The 27,845-nt window shown below is 35.9% G+C and overlaps 1 protein-coding gene across 3 annotated transcripts in view; it reads right to left on the reverse strand.

The window, feature by feature from the left end:
- BBS9 (Bardet-Biedl syndrome 9) overlaps positions 1–27,845 on the reverse strand; it is a 284,336-nt gene that overhangs the window by 234,823 nt on the left and 21,668 nt on the right. For 2 of the 3 annotated variants that reach the window (XM_050309348.1, XM_050309368.1), the window contains 4 exons: positions 20,221–20,395; positions 16,499–16,583; positions 14,601–14,784; positions 13,335–13,464 (listed from right to left, as the gene is read on the reverse strand). In XM_050309348.1, the coding sequence (XP_050165305.1) occupies positions 13,335–13,464; positions 14,601–14,784; positions 16,499–16,583; positions 20,221–20,395 (574 nt within the window). The remainder of the gene's footprint in view (positions 1–13,334; positions 13,465–14,600; positions 14,785–16,498; positions 16,584–20,220; positions 20,396–27,845) is intronic. The other variant, XM_050309358.1, reaches the window with a different exon arrangement.

Here is a 27,845-nt window from a genome sequence, read left to right on the forward strand (position 1 = left end):
CCTACAAAACTGTATGTGAGCACATAAGGCTGAGATGCCAAGACTACCCTAACAAATACTTTCTTTTCTTAAAGTAGAAGACTTAACACTGATTTTCAATTTACATATCCAGTAGCTGTGTTAGCAGCCATTCTGCAAACGCCATGGCCTATTTGCAACCTGTAAGCTTAAGGTTGTATCCCAAAGGGGCTTTCTGACAAGTTGTAAACTCTCAAGAGGAACTAGAACTAAATATGAATCCTGGTTTCTCAGGCTACTTGAATATTTGTTGTCAACTACAGCTGGCTTCCTTGCTCTGGACTTGGATCTGTTGTTGAAGTTACACTCAGAACTGCTCATCCTAGTCTTCTTACGTTCAAAAAGCTCTGTACAACACACGTGTGCTACATTTACAGAATTCTGGATGGCACATGAAACAAATACATTGGGCCAGCCCTGAGTTCTGTATAAGAACAATGCTAGGAGACAGACTATTGTGAATACTTGAACCAAAACACTCTCTTAGTAAGGTATTCAAAATTACACCTAATGTATAAGGACTTTGTTAATGCCTGCCAAATGTTTGCAAGGAGCTTTGCCATATTGGTCATGGCTGCAGAAAGTCTTTAAAAATTGGGTATTGTTGAGATAGATGCTGCCATGCTATCAAAGACTCTGCCCCACACTTTGCTATTAAGTCACAGCAGATGATCCCTTTTTTTTATTATTAAAAAAAAAAAAGTTGGACAACAAGAGAAACTGCATCATGAGGTTGTTCCACAGCTGGAGAAAGGAAACTGACATCTGAAAACCAGGCAATTTCTAAAATTCTCTAGCAATGGCTTTGGATCATCTTAAAATTTCTTTCTTGAGGTTTTGCATCTGTTAATCTAATAAGGAAAGATCCATGAGGACATCTGAGTGTAAATCAAAAGAGCATGAAGAAATATAGCTACACTGTTAGCAATAAATCTTTGATGATATACTACTAAGGTATAATACATTCAAAAGTGGTTTGTAAATACAGGCCTTCCTGTGTACCTTTAAGCTGGCAGTCATCTGCAGCTAATCAGTCTATCAAATGAGATCAACTTAAATCAATGAGGTGATTTACCAATATAAAATATGCTTTTCTTAACTTCTGAGTTTATGTCAGCATTACAGAATGCACATTCAGAAACTCCACCTTAAAATAAACTCATTTCAACCAACTTTTCTGTTAGTCATGACATCCTTGAGGTCTGCACTATCTCAGAGATAAAAGTATTGGTTTAAGAAAGCAGTGTTACAAATCACAGTTTTCCTTTGCAAGGTCTTGAGAAGATTGTTCCACATGAAACATACAGAAATATAAAAAAGCCTTTATCGTTAATCTTTCCTTGTTAAAATCCGTCCATGAATTTGTACATCAATAGGAACAATAAGAAAAATATGGGTAACCAGTTTTAAATTATTTTTTTATAATATATTAATTTCTCTGTTGGAATGTTTGTCAGCCATTCAAGATTGCTTTATTTTCTCAATCTTTTATAACAGTTGTTAAAGGTAGCAGGAGGAGGGGAAGCATTTTTAGCAGTTTTATAGTAGTTTACCCACAGCTACTGCACTCCCACAATATCCCTGCAAATACCATTACTTCATTTGGCACGTTTTGCACACAATCTGGAATTCCAATTACTTGTTAAATTTCTTTTATTGTAAACTATTTCTTTTACTATGTATCACACAATAGTCAAAGTAATAGCAAATCTAAGGGGACACTTTAATAGTGAGGAACTCAAAAGTATAAAACAAATTATTCTGATATCTAAAATAACTATACAGTACAAAGAAACTCCTGCACACATATGGTAATAATTTGTAAAACTATTTTTTATTGGATTCTGGGTAATAATAATTGCATATGGTTTTTGTAGGTCTTCTCTTACTAAACAAATTGCTCACAACATAATTCTTGAAGAAATTAAAATGCTTTGCATGTTTCCAGTTATAAAATGCCAAAACTGATGGCTCACACATTTGACTTAGAATCTGTAATTCAATTCTACTTGAATGACACAATCTAAGCCTTGGTCAACTCTTAGGACAAGGTATAGTTATTGACACTATTTACAGCTTCAATTATTTATATTTATAATAGCTTATAAAACTTCAATTTCAGAAGTAGTCTTAATTGATATCACTCATACCAACCATCTTAGAAAACAAGATTCTTTCTGTTCCTTATCGATAATATATTATTTAAAAATTACTAAATTAGGAAACTAATTCCATCATCATGCTCAAGCAATTTGAATCCATTTTTCTCCTCATTGTATCACCCTTTGATGCAATTATATGCAAGTGAATATCTCAATAGCCCTTTTTAGTTTAGTGCTTTTGAAAACCCACGCTGTTTCGGGTTCCATTTCAATGTCATTTTAAGCTGTAACTGTGTGAAATATTTGATAAAATGCTGAAGGAAGATCAGACCAGGAGTAATGAACTATAAGAATTTTCTAACATGAACTAATGGGACTAAAAGGTCCATCTTACTCTCATTAAACACACACTCCAAAATCTTAAGTACACCCGCAGCTAAATATTCAAAGTACACCCAGTGTGACCCAATGCCAGCTACTACTGATTTGTAATTGGTTCTCTGTATATGTGGAGCTCTCTCAGGCTCCTTTGAAATGCCTTGCTCTGTAAAGAAATCTTGGTTCAACTTACATCACAAGCAATGCTTTATGTGTAAGCCTTCCCCATTCTGCTATTACACATGAAAACAGGTAATTCAGTTGCTCTCAAAAAGTCTATTTACATTATGTATTTAACATGCTTTGTGCACTTTGCACACAAGCACATAACATAAATATAGTGTTCAAATAATAATATGTAATTACATTGAATGTCATTAAGTGGTAAATAATTTGTGCTGTAGCTTTACAGAAAAGCATTCTTCATCTTTCCATTTCATGTGATACATTAAGAATACTGACTCAAATCCAGCTAAACAAAATATCAAGTACATGTAAGAAGAACAAGGAAACTAAACATAATTTCATTTTGATAACCAGTGGAAAAGCATTTAAAAAATAGAATCTATGACTAGAACAACAAATCAACAATTGCCCCTTACAAACACTGAAATGTGGAGACTCAGAACTGAGTAAAACCTGAACTTTGATAGAGTGTAACTATTTTAAATGCCTGAAGAATTCTTCATGTTTCAGGTTTCTCCTCTTTGGAGTGAAGACATCTTCACTAGCAACTTTACAGAGTGACACCACACAGCAAAACAACAAACTAGTTAGCACCTTACTGCAGGATAAAATTCAGGCAAGTCTTTAGCTTGGGTAGCTCTCCATGTGTAGAATCTCTTTGAAAGACATTCTTTGCCTAAAAGGCCAAATGACATCTAGCGACCAAATAAAAAGGAGCATCTTCCACCAAATGAAACAAAACAAAAAATTAAAAACAAAATTTAAAAAAAAAAAAAATGTTTTTACTTATACTGCCAAGATAAAACCAAACACTACTCACAAAAGTTTGGGTCAGAGGTCTTTTCTGCCAGATCACTACTGCCACCTGCGGGCGGCCCAAGGAGGCTTGGGAAGGGAAGCCCAGGCAGCAGAGCTTTCGCACAGGTGAGCCCTGAAAGCTTTCACGTCCCATTAAATGAAGCAGGTGTTGGGTTTTTTAACAAGGTTAGTATAATAGTTTGACAGTTTAAACGTAGGGGAATCTTAACAAGCTAGCATTTAACAATGCATGAAGTGGGAGAGAATTCTGTGTAAAACGTAACTTTGGCTCCTCCAGGCAGGGAACACACACACAACTCTAGAATAGGCAGGCGAGACATGCAATTTAAGCTCATGCTATGACTTACATGTAAAAGGAAATTTTATCTGAAGGATTAACACACTTGGTTTCTTGTTGTTTCCAATATAAAATCAAAACTATTTCAAGAGCAGTGAAGGCTTGATTTAAAAATTAAAATAGACATCTATACAAAATGCAGCATTTAATTAAAATTAGTCTTTGTCACTAAGTAGAATAAAACCAGAATATTCAGAGTGATGACACAGGCCTCCAGAAATACATCATATTGCTTAAAGCAAAAAACTGTAAAGCGTACTGAAGCACAACTTCATAACTTCCACATTGCATTTCTTATTTTCACAGTTCCATATCTAAGACACTTAATGGCCCTATCTGAATTGAAAATGAATGTGAGGACTGATAAGAAAGTATGATTATTTTAAATAAGACTGCAGCCTCTATGCTAGAGCTCCAAATGATAAGAAACAAGAGAAATTACATTCTGGTTTCATTTGTGACAGTACCAGTGTTAGAAACAAGAAAGAAACTAAGACCGACTGTGACATACATAAAACAACTCCATGCATTATTCACCCTTAAAGCATATTTCTGCATTTGCATTTCCTTCACCTGAAGTCTAAAGTCTGTTTCCTGGCCAAAGTCTATCACCAGCAGATGGGTATATAGCAGCTTTCAAAGGCTATCCCAACAGCTGCAGTATTGTGAATATAAGATATGGAGGGCCTCAAAAGTTTATTCTCATCTAAACCTTCTCTTCTCTCACTTCAAGATAGTGGTTAGAGTCCATGTCACTTCAGGCAGGCTGAAGAAGCTCCCTAGCATCTCTGCTTCCAACATAAATAGATGTAAGGTGCTATACCGATAGGTTTATCATTTTACATAAAGTTTATTCTTAACTCTTGGCTTTATACAAGATAGTATTAGACAGCACAAAAGGAAACTTAGACTACACACATATTGCAAAGAGGTTAACATGAATAACCATGATGTGTCTCACCACAAAAAGGTTTGAAGAATTACATACCTTTTAAAACACTCAAATTTGTTTATATCTCTTTCTCCTCACAGTTGCCTGAAAGCTTCAAAATTCACCAGCATTTCAGTAAGGAAAAAGTATGTACACTGCCCACTTTAACAATACTTATCACTGTCCCCTAACCCCGCCTTGTAAAGAGCAAAGCTGCTTTTACAAAGCATCTCTAGCACTTTGTACTGCTAGGTGGCTCTCGGCTCCACAGCTTAACAAAAATGTCGTATGTGCTGGTCCTTGTATGAAAAAATGTCTTTCATGTTAATAGCATAATAATCAAGACCCTTTAAAATCAACGGCCTGAGACTCTTCATAAAACTGCTTTTGAAACAAGATGTCCAGCACTTCCATGGGTAGAGCAAGTGTCACAATACATCCATAAACTCCAGCCTACTGCTCAATAACCAATACCAAGACTGTGAGTTCAGAATCTGATACAGTTAAATTCTACTCTGTAACAACGTGAACTGCCACAGAGAAATTGTGGGTTAGCCAAAAAAACACACGCTATTTGTTAAAAAGCAAGGATATTATTTTAAATACTAGAGGGAGAGTTACCTTTTTATTCTTGAGAATTTCCATTTTTAAAGCTTTCTCTCAAACCATGAAGGTAGGAATATTTTAAGAGTTATTCTAAGGTATGCTGAAACCTTTACAAAACCATATGACTGTAAAAAGTAGGCTTTTAAAAAAAAGCAAATAAGTGACATGCAATAAAATTAGAAGAACTGACAGCATGGGCATGTGCTTAATATCATACAGTAAATACCATTTGAAGCTAGCTTGCTAGAAAGCCCAGTCATGAGCCACAGTATTATACTGGACATGGTATTTGGCACATCTATGTCCTTTGCAGGAATAGAATCCTACTAAGGTAAAGGAAACACAATCACATTCCTATTTTGTGGCTAAACTACACATATTAAATTTATCTCCTCAAAAGACCTTTAAAAAAGCTAATATTTTGTACTGCCTTTTCTTGACAATCCAGTGGCAAATTAGCGATGAAAAACATTTTTTTCCTTAAAAACAGTTCTTTAAAATGCAATTATGCTTAAGTGGAAAGATTCTAGAATTCTCTCCATTTAACTTCTCAGATCAGGCAACATTCTTACAGAACACTCAAATAAAAATTTATATATACATGTATATAACTGAACAGTTCATATTGTGCGTCATAACTGGCATTGCTTCTGTTACAGTACTACTATACAGAAAGGGAAAATCTTTCAACAAACTATAAAGTTTGATTCCTGCAGTTTTCTTTCCATAAAACTATGTAGTAAGTGCTAAGTTTTGCTGGTTTTATATGTAAGTTTTCCCATTTTTATATGGTGATTCTTTAACAGTTGTGGTAGCCGTGGTGACGTCAGTTATAACAAGGAATAACAGACGGGCTGGAATGAAGAACGAAGTATTTTCAAGGTAAAAAATTCAACGAGAGGGGTTTTATTTTGACTCTGCCCACTATTACCTATATGTGATTGCACTTTTACACCTCTTATACTTAACTCAACTACAATATTTCTTCATATTTTTTTTTCCAGTTAAATTCAGTTCCTGTTGCCTTTCTACTGTTTGGAGAGCCCAGCTACACAAAGCATGTTCATCCAACCACCCAACGTACCATGATTCTGTGCCAGAAAACTGTTTTAATTTTGAGTTCGTATTTGGACCAAGCCAATATTTTCTCACTTGCAAATAGATCGCAGATTTTAATTTTCTTTAAAAAATATTGGAAGCTAAAACTTCATAAAGCACATTTTCAACCAATGGTTATACACCAGAATTCTGAACTCCAACCTTTTGATTCACATTCCTCATTTAAATTAAACTGATCAGTCTGTTGGACCACATACGAGTTCAAATCTGAGAATTAATCTGTGTCAAAACAAAGAACTTAAAGCATAGATTATGTTCTCTTCATTATGGAGATAGGTTGCTGAATCACAGGCTTTATATATAAATTTATTCAGATAAAGTACCATGAAGTTACAAGCATATTAACTACGTCAGGCTCAAGCTATTACTCATACACACTGATCTTGGTTCTATGAAGCCAGCGAACAACACACTGCACAGACTTTATATACCTCATTAGACCAGGAAGTATATAAACCACACATTTCTTACCAATCATTCTAATTCTATGAAATACAAATAAATCAGAAAATCCAAAGGGAGTATTGTATTAAACATTTTTCAAAAAGGCAAAAAAGTGCTTCTCTCCATTTGCTCTGGTAACTGTAAAATTCTTTATGTTTGGTGTTGGAGTAAAGATGGGATTGGTTTTAAATGCAATAAACACAATTAATATCTTTTTCAGTAGCATGTTCCCCTTCAAAATGGCAACTGATAGGCAATCCCGAGGTACAGCAGCATATGTAATTTGGCTTATGTTTAAAGTGTACTGGAGGTGGTGTAGGGACAATCCCTCCTGAGTCACCACAGCAATACTTCTCAGCCTTGCAGTTAAGCTGCAGACTAATGGGGCAGAGTACTGTAGCACACAGTAAGCTACTAAGTCATAAAAACCACCCAAGCCTTCCTGACATATTCTTTTAAACCCAGGGTTAATAGGGTTTTTTGGGAATTTTTCTGCAGGCATTCATTGTTCTTCATATGGTCCTCAAATAGCCAAGGCCAACGATAACACTGACAGTTCAAAGGTGGCACATCAGATTGTCAAGCCAAAAAACCTCCCCACCTTGATCTGTAACTATCTTTAAGTGGTCATCTCTGGTTATAAGGAATGAATGCTACAAGCCTGTAGAAGAACATGACAAAATAGAAAAGTAAGACAGGTAGCACAAAATCACTACCTTCGAGCAAAATAGGCTGGAAATTACTAAACAACACTGTACATACCTTTTTACACTACTCATCTGTTATTCATGTTACATATGCTTTTATTAGAAAAGATGCAAGAAAAAAAGTGGCATCTAAATAATAAAATTAGTATTTTATTAATCAATAAATCAGAAATCAAATATGTAACAGCATAGGTCAAAACATGTACATCAGTAGCCTATAGCTTGCTGAGTTTAATTGATGGCTGACAAATGGGCAGTCATAATGGACTGGTGGTTCATACACCAGTGACAGGAGTTCAGGTATGACCCCAAAGACTGCAGTGATCATACTCGGAGACGAAACAAAAAATTACCTCAGTAGATTCCAAACACCATAGTTACTTGTAGCGCTACCAATTCACATAAAGAAATTGCTTTTTGACAGCAAACTGAGCAAAGCAGAATCAGTGCTGAAGATGTGGAACCCTGGGATATATTTATGGGATAATTCCTCAGTATAAAACTAGGCAGACTAGGCAGACTTGAAGTTCATAAAGAGTTGAAGTGTGAACAAAGCTTACTAAGTAGCCCTACTGGTCATCTTGAACATATAAAGTCTACCTTATTTCCTGGATTTTTAACACTTACTTTTGTTTAAGAAAGAAAATAATTTTTCCCCTTCTCAAATAATGAAAACCTAGCTTAACTCAAGCTAAAAAGTTGAGTCCTGGAAATTTAATATTTTAAGAAACTCAGCAATTCTTATTCTTTAAAGGTAATAAATTACTTCTGCACAAAAAACTTTTCCAGACTTCTTTATATTTCCTCTTTAGAAAACATGCTCTTCCATTACCAAGTAAAATGATATTTACCTGTCAAATTAATGAAAGTGAAAGCAAATATTTTAGCAACTTTCACCAACTTGTCTATACCTGTCAACTCCTTGTAATAAAAGTAACTTCACATTTTACAAGGCATATGCATCATTTTGTGGGTTATTTGCTTCAAGGATGTTTCCTCCATGAAGAACAGTCCCTCTTCTCACAGACTTAGTGGTACATGTAAATGCTCACAAAAGAAAATTGTTTACTATATTCTGATTCCCAGAAGTAGCTCCTAAAAACAAGAGGCAACATATATGCAAGGCATCCAATTACTGATAGTCGAGCACTACAGGTGGCTTTAAAGTTTTTTCTTTTCAGTATTACTAATCAAATTCCAATGTGGCTGAAGGGGAAAACATCTTTCATTTATTTAAACATTAAGTTCACTGATAAACTGGTGCCTAAAGCAGTAAGAGTTCCCAACAGAACAGAGTGGGAAAACATATCTTTCCCACAACACAACCCCTAAACCCTGAGGTTGGCTTCCCATTAGAACTGTGCCTACTTCCAACATTTTTTTGCTAAACAGATACCACCAGAATTTATTTCTCGGTGGACAGCCAAAAGTACAAAGAACCAAAATTAGAGACACCATGAAACACTGACTTGAAAAGAAGAGGTATTTGAGGAAGTCTGCAGTCTGTTTCACTTTAAAAGATAAAAAGTCACGCTACCTTTTAGCATTTACAAGCTTATCAGATATAACTTGAAGACTGTGTACAAACAAAACCAAGTAGTAAAATGGAGACTAGTGAACTTCTAAAATATTCAGAAGGAAAAACAAAGTCCCTGATTTAAAGGGCTCATGCTTTCCTATTGCAAAAACAGCTCCATGACTTGGAAGAGATCAAAACAGAAACCCCTTTCCTGAGACTACATCCAAGCTCTAATACTCTATCTATGTGTTTTCACTCAACCCACACTGGCAGTTCATATTGTCACAGAAAACGTCCCAGAGGCTAGCAGCAGAACTTATTTTGCTTCAGACTAAATGCACCTTAACATGACGTTCTAGTTTCAGGCCAACCAGGACAGAGTAATACTTAGTGCAATCAATCAGCCATTAAAAGACAGTACAATGGTACTCTTAGCAACAGCTTTGCCAAATGAATTAGTGTCAAATAAATAGAAAAGTAGTTGTTTAAGTATTTTAATCTGCTCCAAGGACCTCTTATGGTCAAGCATATGGAGACAGGATAATTCAGACAGAAAAACAAATATGACTCTTCTAGAAGTGACTTCCTGCTACTTTATGGACAAGTTATTCAGATGACTGACACAGATAACCCACCTTTTTGGCTAAGGAGTATTAGGTCACTTGCCTTTACAGGCTTAATTCCCTGCCAATAGGAAAAAAAGGACATTCATATGAGACACTTTAGCTAATAGGAACTTTGTGCAGGAACAACAATCCTATGAGTTTGCTCCACACGCAATTACCTGAATTATGAGGAAGAGAGGTAGGGAGGGAGGGAGAAAGTCAGAGAGAAATCTGTCACATCTCCAGCAGCATCAGTAACAAATTTATAGAATTTATAATCTGTAAGCATAGGAGATATCGCTCATGAAATTTCCTTTGCAAAGGAGGTGTGGAAGTACAAAGAAGGTCTTAGAAAAGAGGTCTTTGATAAAATAGAAAAATCAAAACTAAAAGGCAAGAAAAAAGGAAATGGACTTAGACAGTCAACACCAAGAAGATATTTATATAATTGTCATGGATACCAAGCAAACACTGCTGCTCACAACTACCATTTGAATACTGAAATTTTGAGCAGAGCAGGAATTCTTGTAATTCCTTTGCACAACTTCCCAGATTTCAGGTGTTCCAACTGCACTGTACAGACTGTTTCTCTTCAAACCATTCTAGAAAGGAACTGTGGGGGGGTGTTGTTTGGGGTTTTTTAATCAACTCAGGTAGAACATCTAAACCATTTTCTTCAAGAGTTTCAGCTTCAGAGAGAATGCTTTTTCACAGCCATAACTTGAAGGATAACAAGGTAGGGCATGCAAAAATATAACTGTTTGAGCAGGCTTATCCATGGGAAGATAAATTTGTGCTGAGACAGAGACTTAAGCAGTTTAAATTAATTGAAATTGTCAGTAAGTGGTTATACTTCTGAAGCAATACAGGCAGTTTTAAGCATGTAGGAGTCCCCTTGACATTAAATGTCGGAAAGAATAACTAATACACATTAACAGAACCAGAATATAAACTTCCAGCAAAATAAGGAACAAACTTCTATAACAATTATTAGAACTAAACTTCCAGTTCAGTGATTAAGTGATTAGTTAAAGAGATATTCAGGTAAAACCCAGAAAAAGAAAAACAAATTTTTGCCTGTAGTTCAAGTTTCTGATCACAAGTTTTTATAGGAAATTTTCAATTTCCTGACAGAGAACATTCAGGTTTTCACTGAAGGCAAAAAAGTGTAGTTCAACAGCTTAAAAATACTTAATTTTTAGGGTACATTGGCACCTTAATAAAAATGTTATAAGTAACCACTTATCTTTGATTATATTTTTCCTTGCATGTTTCTTAAAAGGTGATGGAAATCAAGTAGTTTATACTGGAATTTAATACCAAATGTTGTAGTATATTATTATCCTTATTTACATACTGATATTGCAACAGGGGAATACTGTATTTCACATTATTTTTAGAGGAAAAATCAACTAATAAAGAATAAGAAGGGGCACACATTAGAAACACAAGTTGCTTAGCTGGAATTCTCTAAAGCACTTTCCAGCTGATCTTAGAAGTAGACTTCCACAATTATATGAAAACGTGTACGACTGCTTTTGTGACACAATCACTACTCCTGCCCCAAGGGATTTATATAAAATAGCTTCTAATAACGCTTTCCTTATCCAGCAAGCCAGAATCATACATTAAAAGTAACAGACGGTATGCCACGGAGATAATACAGATGAAGAAGTATGATTTGTAGAAATAACTATTTTCAGAATGCTTCATTTACTTTGTAAGTATTATTGCAATAAAAGTGAAGAAAATAATTAATTGACATAATGTCATATTTAAGGCCCTTCAATCCCTCAGCAGTGTAGGATTAACAACTCTATGCTTATTAAAGTACTTAATATTATTTACATTACAGTAGTGCCCAGAGGCCCCAGCTGAGACTGAGGTCTCTCTTGAGTGGAGTGCTAGAAAATCATTATCACATTGACTCACAAAGAATTCCCTTTTAAACTATTTTCAAAAAAAATCCAAATACATATGCTCTGTTTAAGACAAATTACTATAAGCTTTACTACAGTTTTTGCTGTTTAGCTCATCTTTATTTTTAATGCCAGAAGGAAGCACAGGCATCCTGCATATTTTCTTGCTGACAGACAGAAGCATAGCTCAGAAACACACATGTCCGGGACCTCTCCCTGCCTTTCAGGCCATTGAGAGTAGGCATGCAGATGTTCCCTCATTTTTCTGTACCTGTATAAAGAGGTTTATGTAACCAGATTGCTGACCTCTACCTGCTAAAGAACACAACCCCAAACCACACCCTGGCATTAGTAGGTCTGTGGGAATTCTAAATCTAAGTAGCAAATTGAGCTGGGACAGATTTTAGGCTCTCAAATTTCTCCCCACAATCAAACTGCTGAGTCTTAAAATTACCAGGGAACAGGGAGAATCTGCATAAACTTCTTAGAGGCATTACTGAAACAGATGGTTCAATATAATGAGTTGCCACACAAATAATTGTACAAGCAAATATTAGTATAATCTGCTGTTGTAAAAATCAATGCTTTTTTCAAATTTTTTCTAACACAAATATTTTTCCAAACTTCAAAAGCTGTACTGTCGTATCCTGCATAATTAACTATTATATAAGGGACTGTTACACTAACTGGCCCACTGAGATTGTTCATTATATTTCACTTGTAAGACCTGTTGGATGAAAGCCAGCCCAACTCTCTCCAGAGAGTCTAAAAAAAATAAATAATAAATAATGTTTTAAAAAATTAGGTAATCATTAGTAACAAACAAAACACAAACATCCCTCAGGTTACTCCGCACAAGTCAGTAGAGGTAGTCAGATTTGTTAAGAAGTAATCTACCTGACAAGGACTGTCCTACTGCATCACCTATAGTCATAGGCACTGGGCAAGCAGCACCCACCCTAGCTCTGGGGGCACTCAGAACAGGCATAAACTGGATTGTAAAAACAGTGAGCCTTTCTGTGGTTTTTTTATTTCAGTGACAGTCACACTACAAGTTATCAGCATGTCTTAACTTCTCTTCACTCAACTGCCCACCCAACCAGTTTTTCCCTGATCTGTCTTATGTGTCAATTACAAAAAGTTTTGTTCTGTTGCAGTGCAGTCCTCATCAATTTAAGCAGTTCCTTGATTTCCACAGTTTAACTCTGGAGTTTAATAATCTCTTCCAACAAATCATCTTTGGAATGCATATGCTCTTAAATGCTTAATGAAAAACAGATTTTCAGTGACATTCCCTATTTTCCTATCTCAAGGAAGGATCTTACCAGATTGCACGGCCTCACTTTTCATCCTTTAAAAAAAGAAGCTACTGCACTGGAGCTACAGTACTCCAGCTTCTGTTTCCACTCAAGAAAAACAGAAAACCTAAAGCACAGTAGAGCAGTTCTAGTATTATTGTGGAATTAACTGTACACCCATTAACAAAATGAACATTTTACAAAACAAAGAAAAAAACACTTCAAATTTTCTTTTTACTAATCACCTTATTTGTTACATACCTCAGAACTGTTCACTAGGATCTAGAAGCAAATTTCACAGCTAGAGATTATTCTGAGAAAAAGTAAACTTCAACAAATTACTTACTGGAAATTCGCTACTTTTACTGATACAGGAATGTGGGGAAGTTGAGTGGCCCATTTCAATGTGACATCTTGATAAACATTCAACATCTTATTGTGATTTCCAATTAAAGTGTTTATTGTTCCTTCTTGCACTGTTAAAAGATATAAAAACCATTTTATGATGAAAGACTTTTCAAAAGCCAGTACTTTTCATAGAAGCTTATAACATTACACTAATTTTCTTTTTAAGCCATTACGTGTTACAAATAATTTAATATAAAGTGTCAAAAGTTATAAAAGTTACATTGACAATGTACGACATGTGATTACTTATGGATAGCAATTTCAGCTCCATATTACACAACACATGCTACAACTTTCCAAGGTTCTAGCCAGCCATGTTTGGTAATTCTAAACACAACAAAGAAAGATTCATAATGGTTATGTTGGCATACCAGGATAGATATGACAAAATACACACTGGTTAAATATCTGCTACTTGTATTCTTCATTCACTCATTAACTTGTGAATACCAATTGAATGTGTATGCATTTACAGTGTTTATTTACAGTATCACTTGAATTAGAATGTATAAAATGTGAGGATTGCCAAGATCAAATCTGTAAAGACTAAAATGCTATTTAAGTTCAAAAAAAGACACAGTGTCAAAAATTTATCAGGTAGTTTTTGAAACATTAAAAGAGAGTAGATATTAATAGTCTAGAATTCTAATCAAGTTGTTTCCACACAACATAATAACAGTAAACTTTATTAGATTTTTTTTTTTCCACATAAATACTGGAAGTTCCTCAAACAGAAAGTCCCCAAACAGTAGTTTATTCTTACAAAATCTCTCATTCTTCCAAAATCTCTCATTCTTCCATGTTTGTTGCTTTGGTAGTCTGGACACTAAACAAGTACCTCAATTTGGTGATGAGAAAATATTTAGATTCTAAAAATTATGACACCTTACACAAAGTAACATTTGAAAATAAACTTGCCTCATTCAAAAAGAGAACTCCAATTCACATACTTTCTACAAATCACAGAAACACAGAATCACAGAATGGCTTGGGTTGGAATGGACCTTAAAGACAATATAGTCCCATCACCCCCTGCCATGGGCAAGGACACCTTCCACTAGACCAGCTTGCTCAAAGCCCCATCCAACCTGCTTATTCAGAAAAACATATTTATTCAGTGGGAAAGATAAAAAAAGCCCCAAACACGACTCCTAGCTGTAAAAGTAACCAAGTGAAAGTTAAATTGAATTTTCCTTTTACAAACCTGAACAATAAGGAATGAAGCAACTCGGACTGTAATCAAGCTTTTTCATAAATCGTATTTGCCCATTATCCTTAAGGCAAAAGAAGTTTCTCTCACCAAGCACAAAAACAGAAGAAATTCCCTGATTAAATGAGACAACGCATATATCCAGTGCTTGCTCTCCGATGTTTAGAACCCAATCCACCTTCAAAAGAAAAAACATGCTCCAGAAATCAATTGACAGCTGCATATTAAAGACAAGACTTTGAGAAGGCTCAGAACTAATCAAGTTGCATATCATTAACATAGAAAAGCAAAATCGAGATCTTTTTCGGAATGAGAGTTATCCTTTTATCCTGAGGGCAGTCGGTAGCTTTCCTTAATGTGAGTAAAGCAGCAAAAACACCTTCATTTTCAAGTAGTCATGAATTGATGACTATGCAGTTCACTTAAGTACATTCAAATTTTAAAATACACATCCCATTCAAATGGAAATGCTTTATATTTTAACTATTAAATCCACCTCTGTACATGTCCTTGGATATGAAGGGCAAGGTTAGAGAGCAATTGGTCATTCTACCAATATATGTAAATGGAAAAATGGACAGAAGCTTTAGATGTGTAAGCCAAATTTGCAGTCACTCATGAGCACCCTTCAATCTGAAGAATGCTTGTGTATGTCAAAGCTTGTTACTTCTCCAACTACATACATTGATATAATAAGCAACTACTTATAAATCCTGTCTCCCTTATCTTTATGTCTTTAAAAATATTACTGCTTACTGACACATTTCATTGGTTTGTTTCTTCAGCTCCTCTGGAAATTTCAACTAAACATACATGCAAAAAATGCTTTTGACTTCTGCCAAGCCAGTTAAACAGAAATTTAGTAAAAATATATCAAAGTTCAACTGTCAGCACTTCCTATATGAACAGCATCAATCATTTTGCTTAAAGAGCATAGAATGTGTCAGCAAACATACTGACATATCAGATATATAAAACTGGAAGTGCCATCTTAAAAGTTAAAGGGAAACAGGCTTATTACATTTGTCTCCATCCATGCTTTGCTTCACATTTTAAATTTTAAGAAATTGTTTCATTTGCAGCAAATCTGATGATTCCAAATTTCTTATTTAAAAACTACATCTTCTCCGAATTCAAGATGTAGGATTCAGACTGACTTACAGTTTGAAAAAATTCTACATTTAGCTACTGGAAAGAAGATGCTCTCCCAAAATTTTACTGCCATACCTGAAATACACTGAATCTAGCATTTTACATAGGCAGTACATTTAGCAGACAAGCCACTCTACTGCAGGACCACAGCTAATTAAATTCTCTTCCTCTTAATAGGAGGCAGCTCAAATATTAAACAGTTTATTCATAGAGACACTTAAAACACTTAGTCACAGGAACCTCCAGAAGACCATTGAATCCACAGGTTTCTGACAAGAAGAGTCCAGGATACCTATTATTTATGGAAACATTTCACTGCTTAGTTTTCTCTAAGTAAAAAAAGGATTCCCCAAGCAGAATGACATTAATTTTCTAAGTCCAATACAAAGTCACAATTAGACTTCTGTTAAAAACATGAGCAATAATTCAGGTGTACCTATTTAGCTAATTCACTACAGTGTAGGTTCTGTATTCCAAAGATGGCCTTAGAAATAGTTATTTCCAATACAGAGCTCTCTCTTCCTTTTCTCAGTAGAACAACAGCTCGTTTTAAGGCCCAGCCTTCAACAACTGAGGCCTAAAGAAACATTAATAGAAATATACTGGAGTGTTTCCATTGCCTTTAACAGCAATCGGACCAGGCCCTTTGTCAGCTGACAATGTTTCCATTCTGTTACTCAGCATCCGTCTTAACATGTATGCAGTGTTCATACAGCTCATGTAAAATAAACAGGTTTTACCGCAAGTCTTTTTCCAGAGCTAAGTTTTTGCTGTTCTGTTTCTTGTCTTTCATCAGCATCTGTCGCAAATGCCAGCACTTGGTATCTGTTATAGGAAGTTTAAAACGGTAAAAAAGTAAAAGATATCTTTGTAGTCAACAGCCTTACATTAAGTAAAGAATAAAGTATAATTATCACGAGTGTACTTTCACAGAAAAAGCACAGACTAAAAGGATTTTTAGAAAGCCTACTGCAATATAATCTATCATCAGCAAAGATGTTAAGATTATTATCACTGTAAGATAACAGCTAAGTGTAGAGGTAGAAATTAAAACAAAAATTCAGATTTTATGTGGTGTCAAAATAAATTCTATTGCTAAATATATTAGAGGATAGAAACCTAGATCACGAAAATAGACAAAAGAAATCAACTTATTTTCAATTTGTGAAATTGGAATCCTAATTAAAAACTATTTTTTTCCTCTTATTAAGCTTTTAAAAATCCTCCTAAACTGTCCAGAAATACTGCTATATCTAATAATGAAACTGTCAAACACATTCATTAAGTAAACTAAGTAGTTCCAATCCAAGAGACTATAGTAAACAGGCACCAGTAGGTAGCACATCTAGTAAAACTAGGGAGGTTTGTGGGGGGTTTATTATTTTAACTGCCAACCAACCATACTAAGAAAAACTGGCAATAAATACATTTGAGCAAAAGGTATCAACAGCCATAAAAGTTGAGGACATCTGTCCTCTTTACACCTATGCACATTAGGTAACCTGTAAAGTACTGAAGTTTTCTACAAAAGTGAAATAAATAACAGAAAAAGACCCAACATAAACTTATCCAAAAAAAAGCATTCAATTCTGGAATTCATGGAGTGCTATCAGCTCCTAAGCTTACACCAACACAATTCTGACTGTTCCAACTCAAGTCTAAAATAACAGAATTTATTTTTGTTTATTGTCAAAGTTATAGATTTAAAATGACACCGATATTCCTCACATTTCAGATGCATGCATTGTGGTGTAGCAACAGGACAAGGAGCAATGGACATAAATTAAAACACAAGAAATTTCACCTCAGCATGAGGAAGAACTTGTTTATACACTGAAGGTGGCAGAGCACTGGAATAGGCTGCCCAGGAAGGTCACGGAGTCTCCCTCCCTTGCAGACATTCAAAACCCATCTGGACACATTCCTCTGTCACCTGCTCGAGGTGACACTGCCTTGTCAAGGGGGTTGGACTGGATGACCTTTAGAGTTCCCTTCCAATCCTAAGTATTCTGTGATTCTGTGCTTGCTACTGAAGGACTTTTGTTTCTAAAATTATTTTACTTACAGAAGTAAACTATGTACTAGTAGCAAGAGATTCGATTGCTTAAGGTAACTGTTATGACCTAGTTAATAATACTAAATCAGCTGCTTTTAGTACAATTATGATGTCTTTAACAGTCCTCTATATGAACAAATTTACTTTCCTTTTTCAGTTTAATACATTTATAAGAGAAGTTGCAGATTCTGACCTAATAAAATTTTCTCTTTTCACCATATGTTATTGATAGTCTTGAAAAGCGCATTATCATTTTATTAACGAATGAGGGACTAATACAGAGTTTTCAAACCAAGCTCCCACTGAACAGCAATACATATTGATGTTTAAGTGCCAGCTGCCTGCATATGCTCTTTCATGCATATGACAAAAAAGCCACAGATGACCAACACAAACTTTTAATTCAGCTATCACATCGAGTACATAATCATTTAAATAAGAAGTATTTTGCTTTTAGACACTGAAAGAATTCAGAATCAACACAGGCAATATTGCTTTCAAATGAAGCCATAACAAGATGGATAATTTGAAGTTTGGTAAATTGTTCTGCTAAAAACTCTGGATAGAACTGCTGTATTTTTCATTCACTACCATAAAAATAACATCATCTTTCCTTAGTATATCTATTTCCTTCACTTTAGAAGGATTACTTAACTCTGTTCTAATGTCCTAATAGTTCAGACACACACTAGAGATTAGTACCACAGTGACTAACGTTCCCTGGATTAGATTCCCAGGGCAGAATCTATAAAAACGGACATCCTTATTTTCTTTAATATGCATGAATACCTCCAAAAAAAATTCTTAATCCTTTTTACATTAGCCACTTCCTACAATTTGGCATTGTCCTTGAATTTCAGGACAGGCATTTTGTCCTACTGTCCAGGATGAAGATGTTAAAGAAATACTGGCTCCAGTATCATGATCACCACCTATCTTCAGCTGGCTAGTTAGAACTGTGAACAACCACTACTCTGTAAGCCTGACAGCTCTGCCACTTTTTCATCCATTTTAGTGAGTGTGGGTTTTTGTCATCACAGGTAGTAACTCTGTCCCAAACACCCCTAGTTTACTGCTAGCCTGATAGGCACAGAGATTCAAAAACCCTAACAGCAGACTGTGTCAGTTTTAATGGAGAAATTATATTTTATATTTCTCCAAATGGTCGGTATTAACTTCGATCTCATACATTCCCTTTTTTCCATTTGAACTGAGTCAGGAGCTACCTATCCAGCCAAGCTGCCTTCTGCTACTTAGTTTCTTGAACACGGATTTCTCAAAATGGATTGTTCTTGGTCTTTCCATGATGCAGCAGCTCTCCTGAACCCTTCTGCCCTTCAGGGCAGCCTCTCACAGGACCCTGCCTACCACTTCCTTGAACAAACCCAACTGTTTTCTTGAAATCTACAGTCTTTAGTTCACTGTTTATCTTCCTCACTTTTCCTGGGATCGGCTCATGGTCACTGCAGCCAATATCTGCAACCCTCAACAGCAGATGCTCTGACTATTACTTCTCCAAACATTTCTTTCTGAGTTGTGTATTCAGCAAAGTGTCTTCCTAAGCCAGGCTGTCTTGCACTTGAATCAAAGGGGTATTCCCTAATGTACCTCCAAAACCTTCCACATTGTTGAAGTCTATTATGTTGCCCTCCCAGCAGACATTAGTCCTCTGTGACAACAAGGGCCTGCAACTGGAAGACTTCTTGTTTAAAAAAACTTCTTGTTTAAACAAAAGGCTTTGTAGCAGACATGCATCACAATTTCCCATTCCTCAAGCATCCATCTGATTCTAAACAGATGGATGCTTGATAAACTCCCAGCATGGTGGTTGAGTTAGAGAGCTTCTCCATAGTGAACACAAATCCCCCCTTGTCTGTCTTTCAAAATCTTTCTCATTTCTTTTTCTTATTCTCTCTCCATTACGTTTTTATCTGATTGGCCTTGCAATACATAATCCCTGTGCTTGGAGGAAGTGGAAATGTCTTGTGCAGCCTTTCTTCTACATTGTGTTCTATTTTTCTAAATAATAAATGTAATATGGCCACACACTAAAAGAGCTCACGACATTTTCATCCATTTTCCAACACCAAAAGCACAGATCAGACTGAACTGAAGCAGGGAAAATCCTGGCACCTGGGAGAAACATGATGTGCTTTGATAAGCTGCTAGACTTCACACACAAACAAACAAAATAGGACCATAAAGTGCGCTGGACTCACAGTATGTTTTCTTCTAAGACTGTACAGACACAGTAATCACTCAACAACGTATAATGCCTTTCCTGCATCACCCGCTTTTGGATACTCAAGTGAAGGCATTACAAATTAAACCTGATTACTTTCAATTTGTTTACCTACTAAATGACAGCACCAAAATACACTATAATTACTGAACATACACACATACTTGTAACTCTCAACCTGTTGACAGGAAGACACCGTAATGAAAGAATCTGTGCGAGAGCTGTAAGCCAATGGACCAGGCAGAAGAAAACCAGGTAAAAAACGGCCAAAAGCGTAGCTTTCCTGTTCAAACAACATAAGCATCCCGTCCATGGACTGTATGCATATCAAATCTCGACCTAAGGAAAGCAATAGAAAGAAATAGAAAGAAAACAAAGTAGTTATTTATATAGTTTTAAACCTTAAACTGCAAGTAAATTAAAATTGTAAGCATAAGAAATCCTAAGAAAAATAAGATCCATTTTCATTTATGGGAGTGTTTACTATGAGGAAGAACACTAAATATTCCAGCCTCAATAAAAGCTTACTTTCTAAAATAATCAAACTAGATTTTGGGGGGAATAACACTTAGAATATATTAGAAGGGAAAAAAAATAAGATATTTTATTTCAAATCAAATTCCTAAGGATATAACTAATACAATTTCAGTTTAAAGAAATGTTTCAATATTCCCAAAACACCAAATTATTCTGGTTGTTAAATGCTTCCATACCTTACAAGCAGTCATAACAACTGTGGTTTAAAAATAACCTTTTCTATTCTTTCAAGTCTACTGAAGCAACGTAACAGAAAGTCCTACAAATATGTATTGTTGTGAAAATAATACAATGGTAATGTTTTCCACATTTTACATTCACATTTTCTGTCTTCAAGGAAAGAAAATACAAACCAGGCCTACTCTGTATTACCAGCAAGACTAAAAAATATGAAATAAAAAAATTCAGCTTGGAGTAATTTACTTCAAGCGTCATCCATTATTCAGCAGCCTCAACACATGACTTAAGACATGGTTTGTCATGCCTCAAGCACACCAATCTAAATTCAAAGTCTCATTGGGAAAAATTCTGAGATCAGAAGCTGATTATACAGTTTGCACTTGACATGCAGGGTAACAATTCAAACAAACAATATTTTTTATGCATTTAAAAGAGCTATATCATTAAGACTAACAATTCCTGAAGGTGATAGATGTGTCTCTCCTGAATTCAGAGATAAGCACTTACCTTGCAAATGCTACATGAAATACTTGTAATTCAAAGTGTCTATTCACCTCATTAAAATACTCTATTGTGTCTCAGGAATGATTCTTTATGCATGCATGACCCCAAAAAACTGTTTGTTCACTAAGTTGCACCCTCTTTTAATTAGTGTTTCCTAACAGAGGAAGGTGAAGCAAAAAAAACCCCAAAAGTAGACTAAAACTTCATTCTTAAAGTTATAAAGGTAACAAAGGTGAAAAAGATATTTGGTATCTGAAAAAGCAACAAAGGTACAGTGCAAAACATTGTTCATCTCCACTGCGATTCACCACAGAAACTTTAACTACTCAAAAATAAATAGCAGTGTAAAAGGCCAGAAGTACATCACGTTACTTGTGCTTGTGATTAAAATACACAATAAAAATTTAGCTGAGGGTAAGAACAGAAAAAAGATGAAAGGAAGCTGAAGCACCTGGGTCCTTTCCACTTGCCCTCCTTCCTCATCTGTTTCTCAGATTTTACCATTTTCTAAAAATTTAGATCTCCCCTCCTTTCCACATTCTGCATACAACTCACAATATGTTCTTTAAACTCTGTTGCAAATATTAACCATTTGATAAGATGAACATTTGGAAGTACAATTCCTGTTGTTAATTTGGTTGAGGCAAAGTTGAATCTTTCTAGTGAAAAGACAAGAGGGAGGCAGACTCTTCTCTGTGGAACCCAGTTACAGGACTAAAGTCAACGGTAACAAGCTTATCACATGACACTCTATCTGAACATAAAAATCAAATTTTTTTTTTTTTTACTGTGAAGGTCATCAAACACTGGAACACATAGTCCAGAAAGTGCAGACTGTACTCCCACGGACATGCTGAAAATACAATGGAACACAATCCTGGGCAACTTTCAAGTGAACCGGCTTGGTAAGGGAAGGGACCAGATTGTGTTAAGAGAAGAATCATTCAAATTCGGCATTCAAAGAAGGCATTCTGTCTTTCATCTCTGATCTACTCCAAGGCACCTCTTGTAGAAATCTGTTCCTCTAAGCTGTGAAATTTCATAGGATTTAGTCCTATTACATGCTCCTGGATCAGCAACGAGTAGAAACCATCAGAGAAACTTGAGAACTCCTGCATTGGTATGCTATCAACATTAATGACACCCAGTCTCCACTCCCCAACAGCTGCTGACATTACTGTCACACTGCTGATACAGTCTAGAAAAAATATGAGTTAGCCAGCTGTATAAAATTATGATTACCTAGTAAAAGTTCTCTGAGAAGCTTGTACAAACACTGATAGCCAGCAAAAGGTGCTAGCCCACTGGTTGCCACCACAGTCTCTCAGGCATGGTTATTTTAAAGTATAGTTATTGCCCTACAAATAACTAATGGCATTTTTATTTGGCTTGCAAGAAAACAGCGCTTCATAATTCAGGTGTCTATGTGACCACAATTATTCTACATCTGTTACCTCAAAGTCACATCTGTTCACATTCAGCATGCAAAGGCATACTGAAAATCCTCTCAACACTTTACATTATCTAACTGTTCAGTTCCACTTCTATTTTACACCTTTATCAAGAATGCGACACCGTAAGTCTAGGTATAGAGAACCTTCAAATCCCCTTCCACAGTCTCCTACCACCAGCAGTGTGCTACAGAAAAATCTACATGTGTTTGCTCTATTTCCTCAGCCTTAGCTTTCAGTGTCTAACTTCAATGGCACTCCCTGGTACCTGAAACCTGAAGACAAATTGATTACAGATAAGCTTGAAGCTTTTTTTAGAAGGCACAGTAGAACACATTTTTACCTTTGTTTTCTTAAGGCTTCCTATTTTTCTATATTTCTTCCTTAGAAATGCATAGATAAAATCAGGAGGAAAAAAAACAATCAACCAAGAATGAAAAATTAAACCTGTGCATAAAATTATTGAAGTCATGAAAAAATTAAGACAGCAATTATGTTTAATGTTTCCATGTTGCTATTCAGATTTGAAAATTTTTAAATATTGCTTGATACAAGATCTACAGAAAAAGACATTTAATCGTAAAGTGAACGCCCTTACTAACCCATCTTATATATTTTGTAAAAGAATTAAATTTCTGGTACTCCTGGTTACTCTGATAGTAGTGAGAAAATTATCTTAAGACAACTACTGATCATAATCTTTAGGGTTTAAGCTTGCCTAAAATATACAGTTAAGTTGTTAATTTCTACTCTTCTGATGACAGCTATAGCAGATACAACTGATATGCAGTGAATACTCTAATAGACATATTACAATTCAAATAACAAAAAAAAGTCAAGCAGTAACACCTCAACACTTGCAATAAGTAACAAATAATCATAGCTTCTGCTCTCCTCTATATTGTAAATTATTCTTACCAATTTCATTACATCATGAAAGTGATGAACAGAAAAACTACAGGACCTCCTGCAATATATATGAAGCTACATGTCATACCAAACATGGAAGCACTCATCGGTCCCTTCCAACTTGGTAAACTCTGTGATTCTGTGATCTTTAGCATGCATAACCCCAATCTTTGTACAGTCTCTTCAGTTTTAACAATAGTGACATGATTGATTACGACATGACATAATATGACAAGCTCTTTAAAGCAGTCCAAAGGTCTCCAAGCATCCTGCAGTACTGAACCATACTTGCCTGAAGAAACAAATTAGTCACATAAGACTGAATAAGTAATCACTCTTTGGGCCTTTAAAAGCACAACAGCACTTCTCAATATACCCACCACTTTGTTCATCATATTTGTGTTGTTCCTACTCACTAATTTTCAAATTTGGATTTTAACTAGCTTGTACAAGTGAATCAGACTCCAGTTACCCAAATAATTACATGTAAAGCTTAATTAAAGAAAATTAAATTGTATATGAACTCTTATTTCCCAGCTTTTTATAGGTCAACTTACTTCCTTCAGCCATTTGTTTTTAATGTGTAGCTAGTGAATGGAGTTTTTATGTTTCACTTTAAGAAATGCAGCCTTCCCAAAGCTCAGCCAGAAATGTCCATTTCAAAAAAGCTTATTGCAGCCAGTTGGCTTTGCCAGTGACACATTTATAAAGTGAAAATATAAACCACAGTGTTTTCTGCGTATCAGATGGAATCACTTAGTGTACTCTACATAGTTTCAGCAGCTTGTGTCTCAAGAGGAATGTCCCTCAGCCAGAAAGTGTTACTTTTAAGCACAAGTCTAGCTACTGTTGTTTTGTAGTTTTGTTATTCTAGCAGAATATGAATACATTTACGTCACACTTTTAAACCACAATGTATTTTTAGAGCTAATGCAATGACAAAATGAGAGGCAGGTGGTAGTTCTTTGAAATAAGCTTCTAATTAAAGCTATTTTGGAGCTCAAGTTTTTTGCATGTTAATGACTTCCTCTACTCTCTGGCACCAAATCATTTTCATAAAAAGTACATTATGTAATCACAAGACCTGAGCACCACATGAAATTATGCAATGAAAACTACAGAGGGATAAATTGGAAATCAGAAAAGGCTTCATAAAGTTACATACTTTAGGAAGACATTAAGTGAGAAAAGTTTAACTGCCTTTGATGGTAATCAAAAACTCCAATACAGGAGCCTAAGAGCCCCTTATGTGGGAAATACTTTCCTAATATGATCAAAAAGTTAAATCCACGATGCACTGACCAGTGAAGTGATGCACATAAACTGCATTCCCATATACTGGAAGAGAAGTTCCTGTCCTGACTTAAAACAAGCAAATATGTTTTCCTTTTACTTCATCATTGAAATTTGCCCTGGAAAATTTCTCCCAGCATAGACAACAAAGTCTCCTCTAGTTCAAACCCATTTTGGACAGTTCTACTTGCTGCTGAGTGTAGCTCCTTCAGCAAAACAGATCTGGGTCCACAGTGAGAAAAGCACTTCAGGAATCAGTTCTGATGAATAGAAAAACCATTAGAAAATAAGTTAGAAAATAAGTTCTTAAAACAACGTATGCCTAGTAAAAGGCAAGTCTTAGTTTACTTCCCTAACCCAACGCAGGAAGCACGTCTCAGTGTACATTCACAAAGAACTCTGAATTTACTAGCCTGATGGTCTGGAGGAGTAAAGGTCCTTGCTTTACTACAGAAGGGATCAAAGTTCAGAACTTCAGCTGCAGCCATTCATTCTAGGCCAGAGGATCTGACAGCAGCACCAAGGCAGTGCAACACCCTGAACAGATGAAAAGGGGACAAGGAAAAATGCCCTGCACTGTTCGATGCTAATGCAAGTACTCATCCCAAATGATGCACAAAGTGTACATATGTTCCAACTGAGACTAAGTGCTTTTTATTGCTGGAATTGAAAAATCACTGCAACAGGAAGGAAATAAAAATAGAGTAGTGGAAAGGAAGTGAAGAACTTCAAGAGAAACTAAGGAAAGTTAGCTTTAATTATTTTCTAATCCTTTCCAGATATTAAAGTATTGCAGTGAAACATGTTCACAAGTCCCAGTACAAGAGATGCTCTCTCTGCAACAGCCCACTCAGTAAGAAGCCTCCTCAGCCAAGTCATAGTAAAGCGCACAGCCAGAGCTGCCATGAGAAAAAGAATATTCTTGTTTCTCTCAGCCATCAAGCTGCATTCCCTCTACCCAACCTCTTGTAGATTTGTGCCTGCCATAAAGGAGGACTTTAGATGGAAAAGGAATCTTGAACTACTGAAGTATCTCCAAAGACCAATCAGCCCTCACTGGCACAATCAATCCTTTAGAGATCTGTGATACACCCTTCTATTCTTCATTCAGTTCTCACCACAGAAGATGACATGGTTAATTATGCAACTTGGCAATGATCCCTTTAAATTTTACATTAGCCTGAGGTGGTGGAAGGACCTTCACAACAAGAACACTAGTATGGTTCAAAGGAGCACAAAAAACTGGCATGTAGTATAGAGATCCAAAAGTATCATGGCTGCAATACACAACACACAAAAGTTCCTATGGAAAGAAACACGGCATTTGACACTGTGTAGACAGGAAAGGTAAAGTTTCCTCCCCTAAACAGATTATAATACTAAAATACTACAACCTTCATATTAAGCAGAGAATTTTTTCCACATTCAAAAGTGGATGTTTCTATCTAGCTCAAGAAATAGTCTCAGGAAAAACGTTCAGGCAGCTGTGAAAGCAGTATCACAAAAAGTTGTTCTGTTTTTCAGTACAGCAGATTCATTATAGAGGGGGTTTGGAAAAAAAAAAAAAAAGAACATTAGCCATTAAGGGAAGGATGGCTGTATGCAAAGATGTAGCCTGCATAATGACAGTTCCTGAAGATATGGTAGAATTCTTTTTCCTTAAATTCTATTTGTTGCCATAGCTTGTTCAGTAACTACTTCTCAGGCCCTAGTGGCTGCAGAAATCTTCTTCTAAGAGCTCTGCATTCATACAGCCATTAAAATACTAGTGCACGCTTTTTCTAAAGCAAGTAGGAGAAATTCTAGTTTGTGAACCTTTCCAGTGTCAAACTGCCCTCATCTGAGGTTATACAAATTATATCATACATTATATAAATATTATAGAACATCTTATTGAACTCGCAAATCTCCCATAAACAAGTACTGTCAGCAGTTGCCCTTTCAAATCAATAACATTTGACTGAATAGTTAGGGCACATGGATTTTTTTAGTGAATGATAAATCAAAAGTAGACCTTTCACTGAGTTCAGCTGAAGTTGAATATAGGCCCTATTTTGCAGTATTTTAGGTACTTTCAAAAGTTATCAGTAAGATCTTAAGCTACCACCATACAATAAATCTATCATCTTTAAAATTCCATTTAAGACAACTGCAAACTTATAACCAAGCAGAACAACATGATCCACTGGGTTAAAACCCAGAGAAATTCCCCATCTTTTCTTCTACTTCTCCTTTTATAGTCTCCTTAGACTAAGAAGCTTCATGACTCCTAATCACTTCCCAAAGCACTTTGATGTGTGAAGCTCTGTCTCAGGGAGGATGGGTGATCCAAAAGTTTATGGGTTAGGATTAGAGGGCAGACCAGTACGGGTGACACTGGTGTGGGTGTTTGCCTGATCAGGAGGAGGAAGCAGATGAGGTCTTATACAGACAGTGGGAAGCAGCCTCACAGTCACAGGCCCTGGTCCTCATGGGGGACTTCAACCACCTTGACATCTGCTGGAGGAACCACACAGTGAGGCACAAACAATACAGAAGGTTCTTGGAAAGCACCGATGATAACTTTCTGATACAGAGAGTGGAGGAGTCGATGAAGAAAGGTGTGCTGCTAGAGCTTATACTAACTTATACTAACTTATACTAACAAGGATGGTCTGGTTGGAGAGGTGAAGGTTGGGGGCAGCTTTGTGCCCCCAACCTTTGTGCAGCTACAGCGACCATGAGGTCGTGGAGCTTAGTATCCTGCAAGGAAGAAGCAGGGCAATGACTAGCATAACAACCCTGGCCTTCAAGAAGCTAACTTTGTCCTCTTCAGAGACCTTCTTGGAAGAATCCCATGGGAACATGTCCTAGAGGGATGAGAGGTCCAAGAGAGCTGGTCAATATTTATGGATCACTTCCTTCAGGCTCATGAA

This window comes from Myiozetetes cayanensis, unplaced genomic scaffold, assembly GCF_022539395.1.
Source record: "Myiozetetes cayanensis isolate MyiCay16 unplaced genomic scaffold, myiCay2020 scf1, whole genome shotgun sequence".
Taxonomy (NCBI): domain Eukaryota; kingdom Metazoa; phylum Chordata; class Aves; order Passeriformes; family Tyrannidae; genus Myiozetetes; species Myiozetetes cayanensis.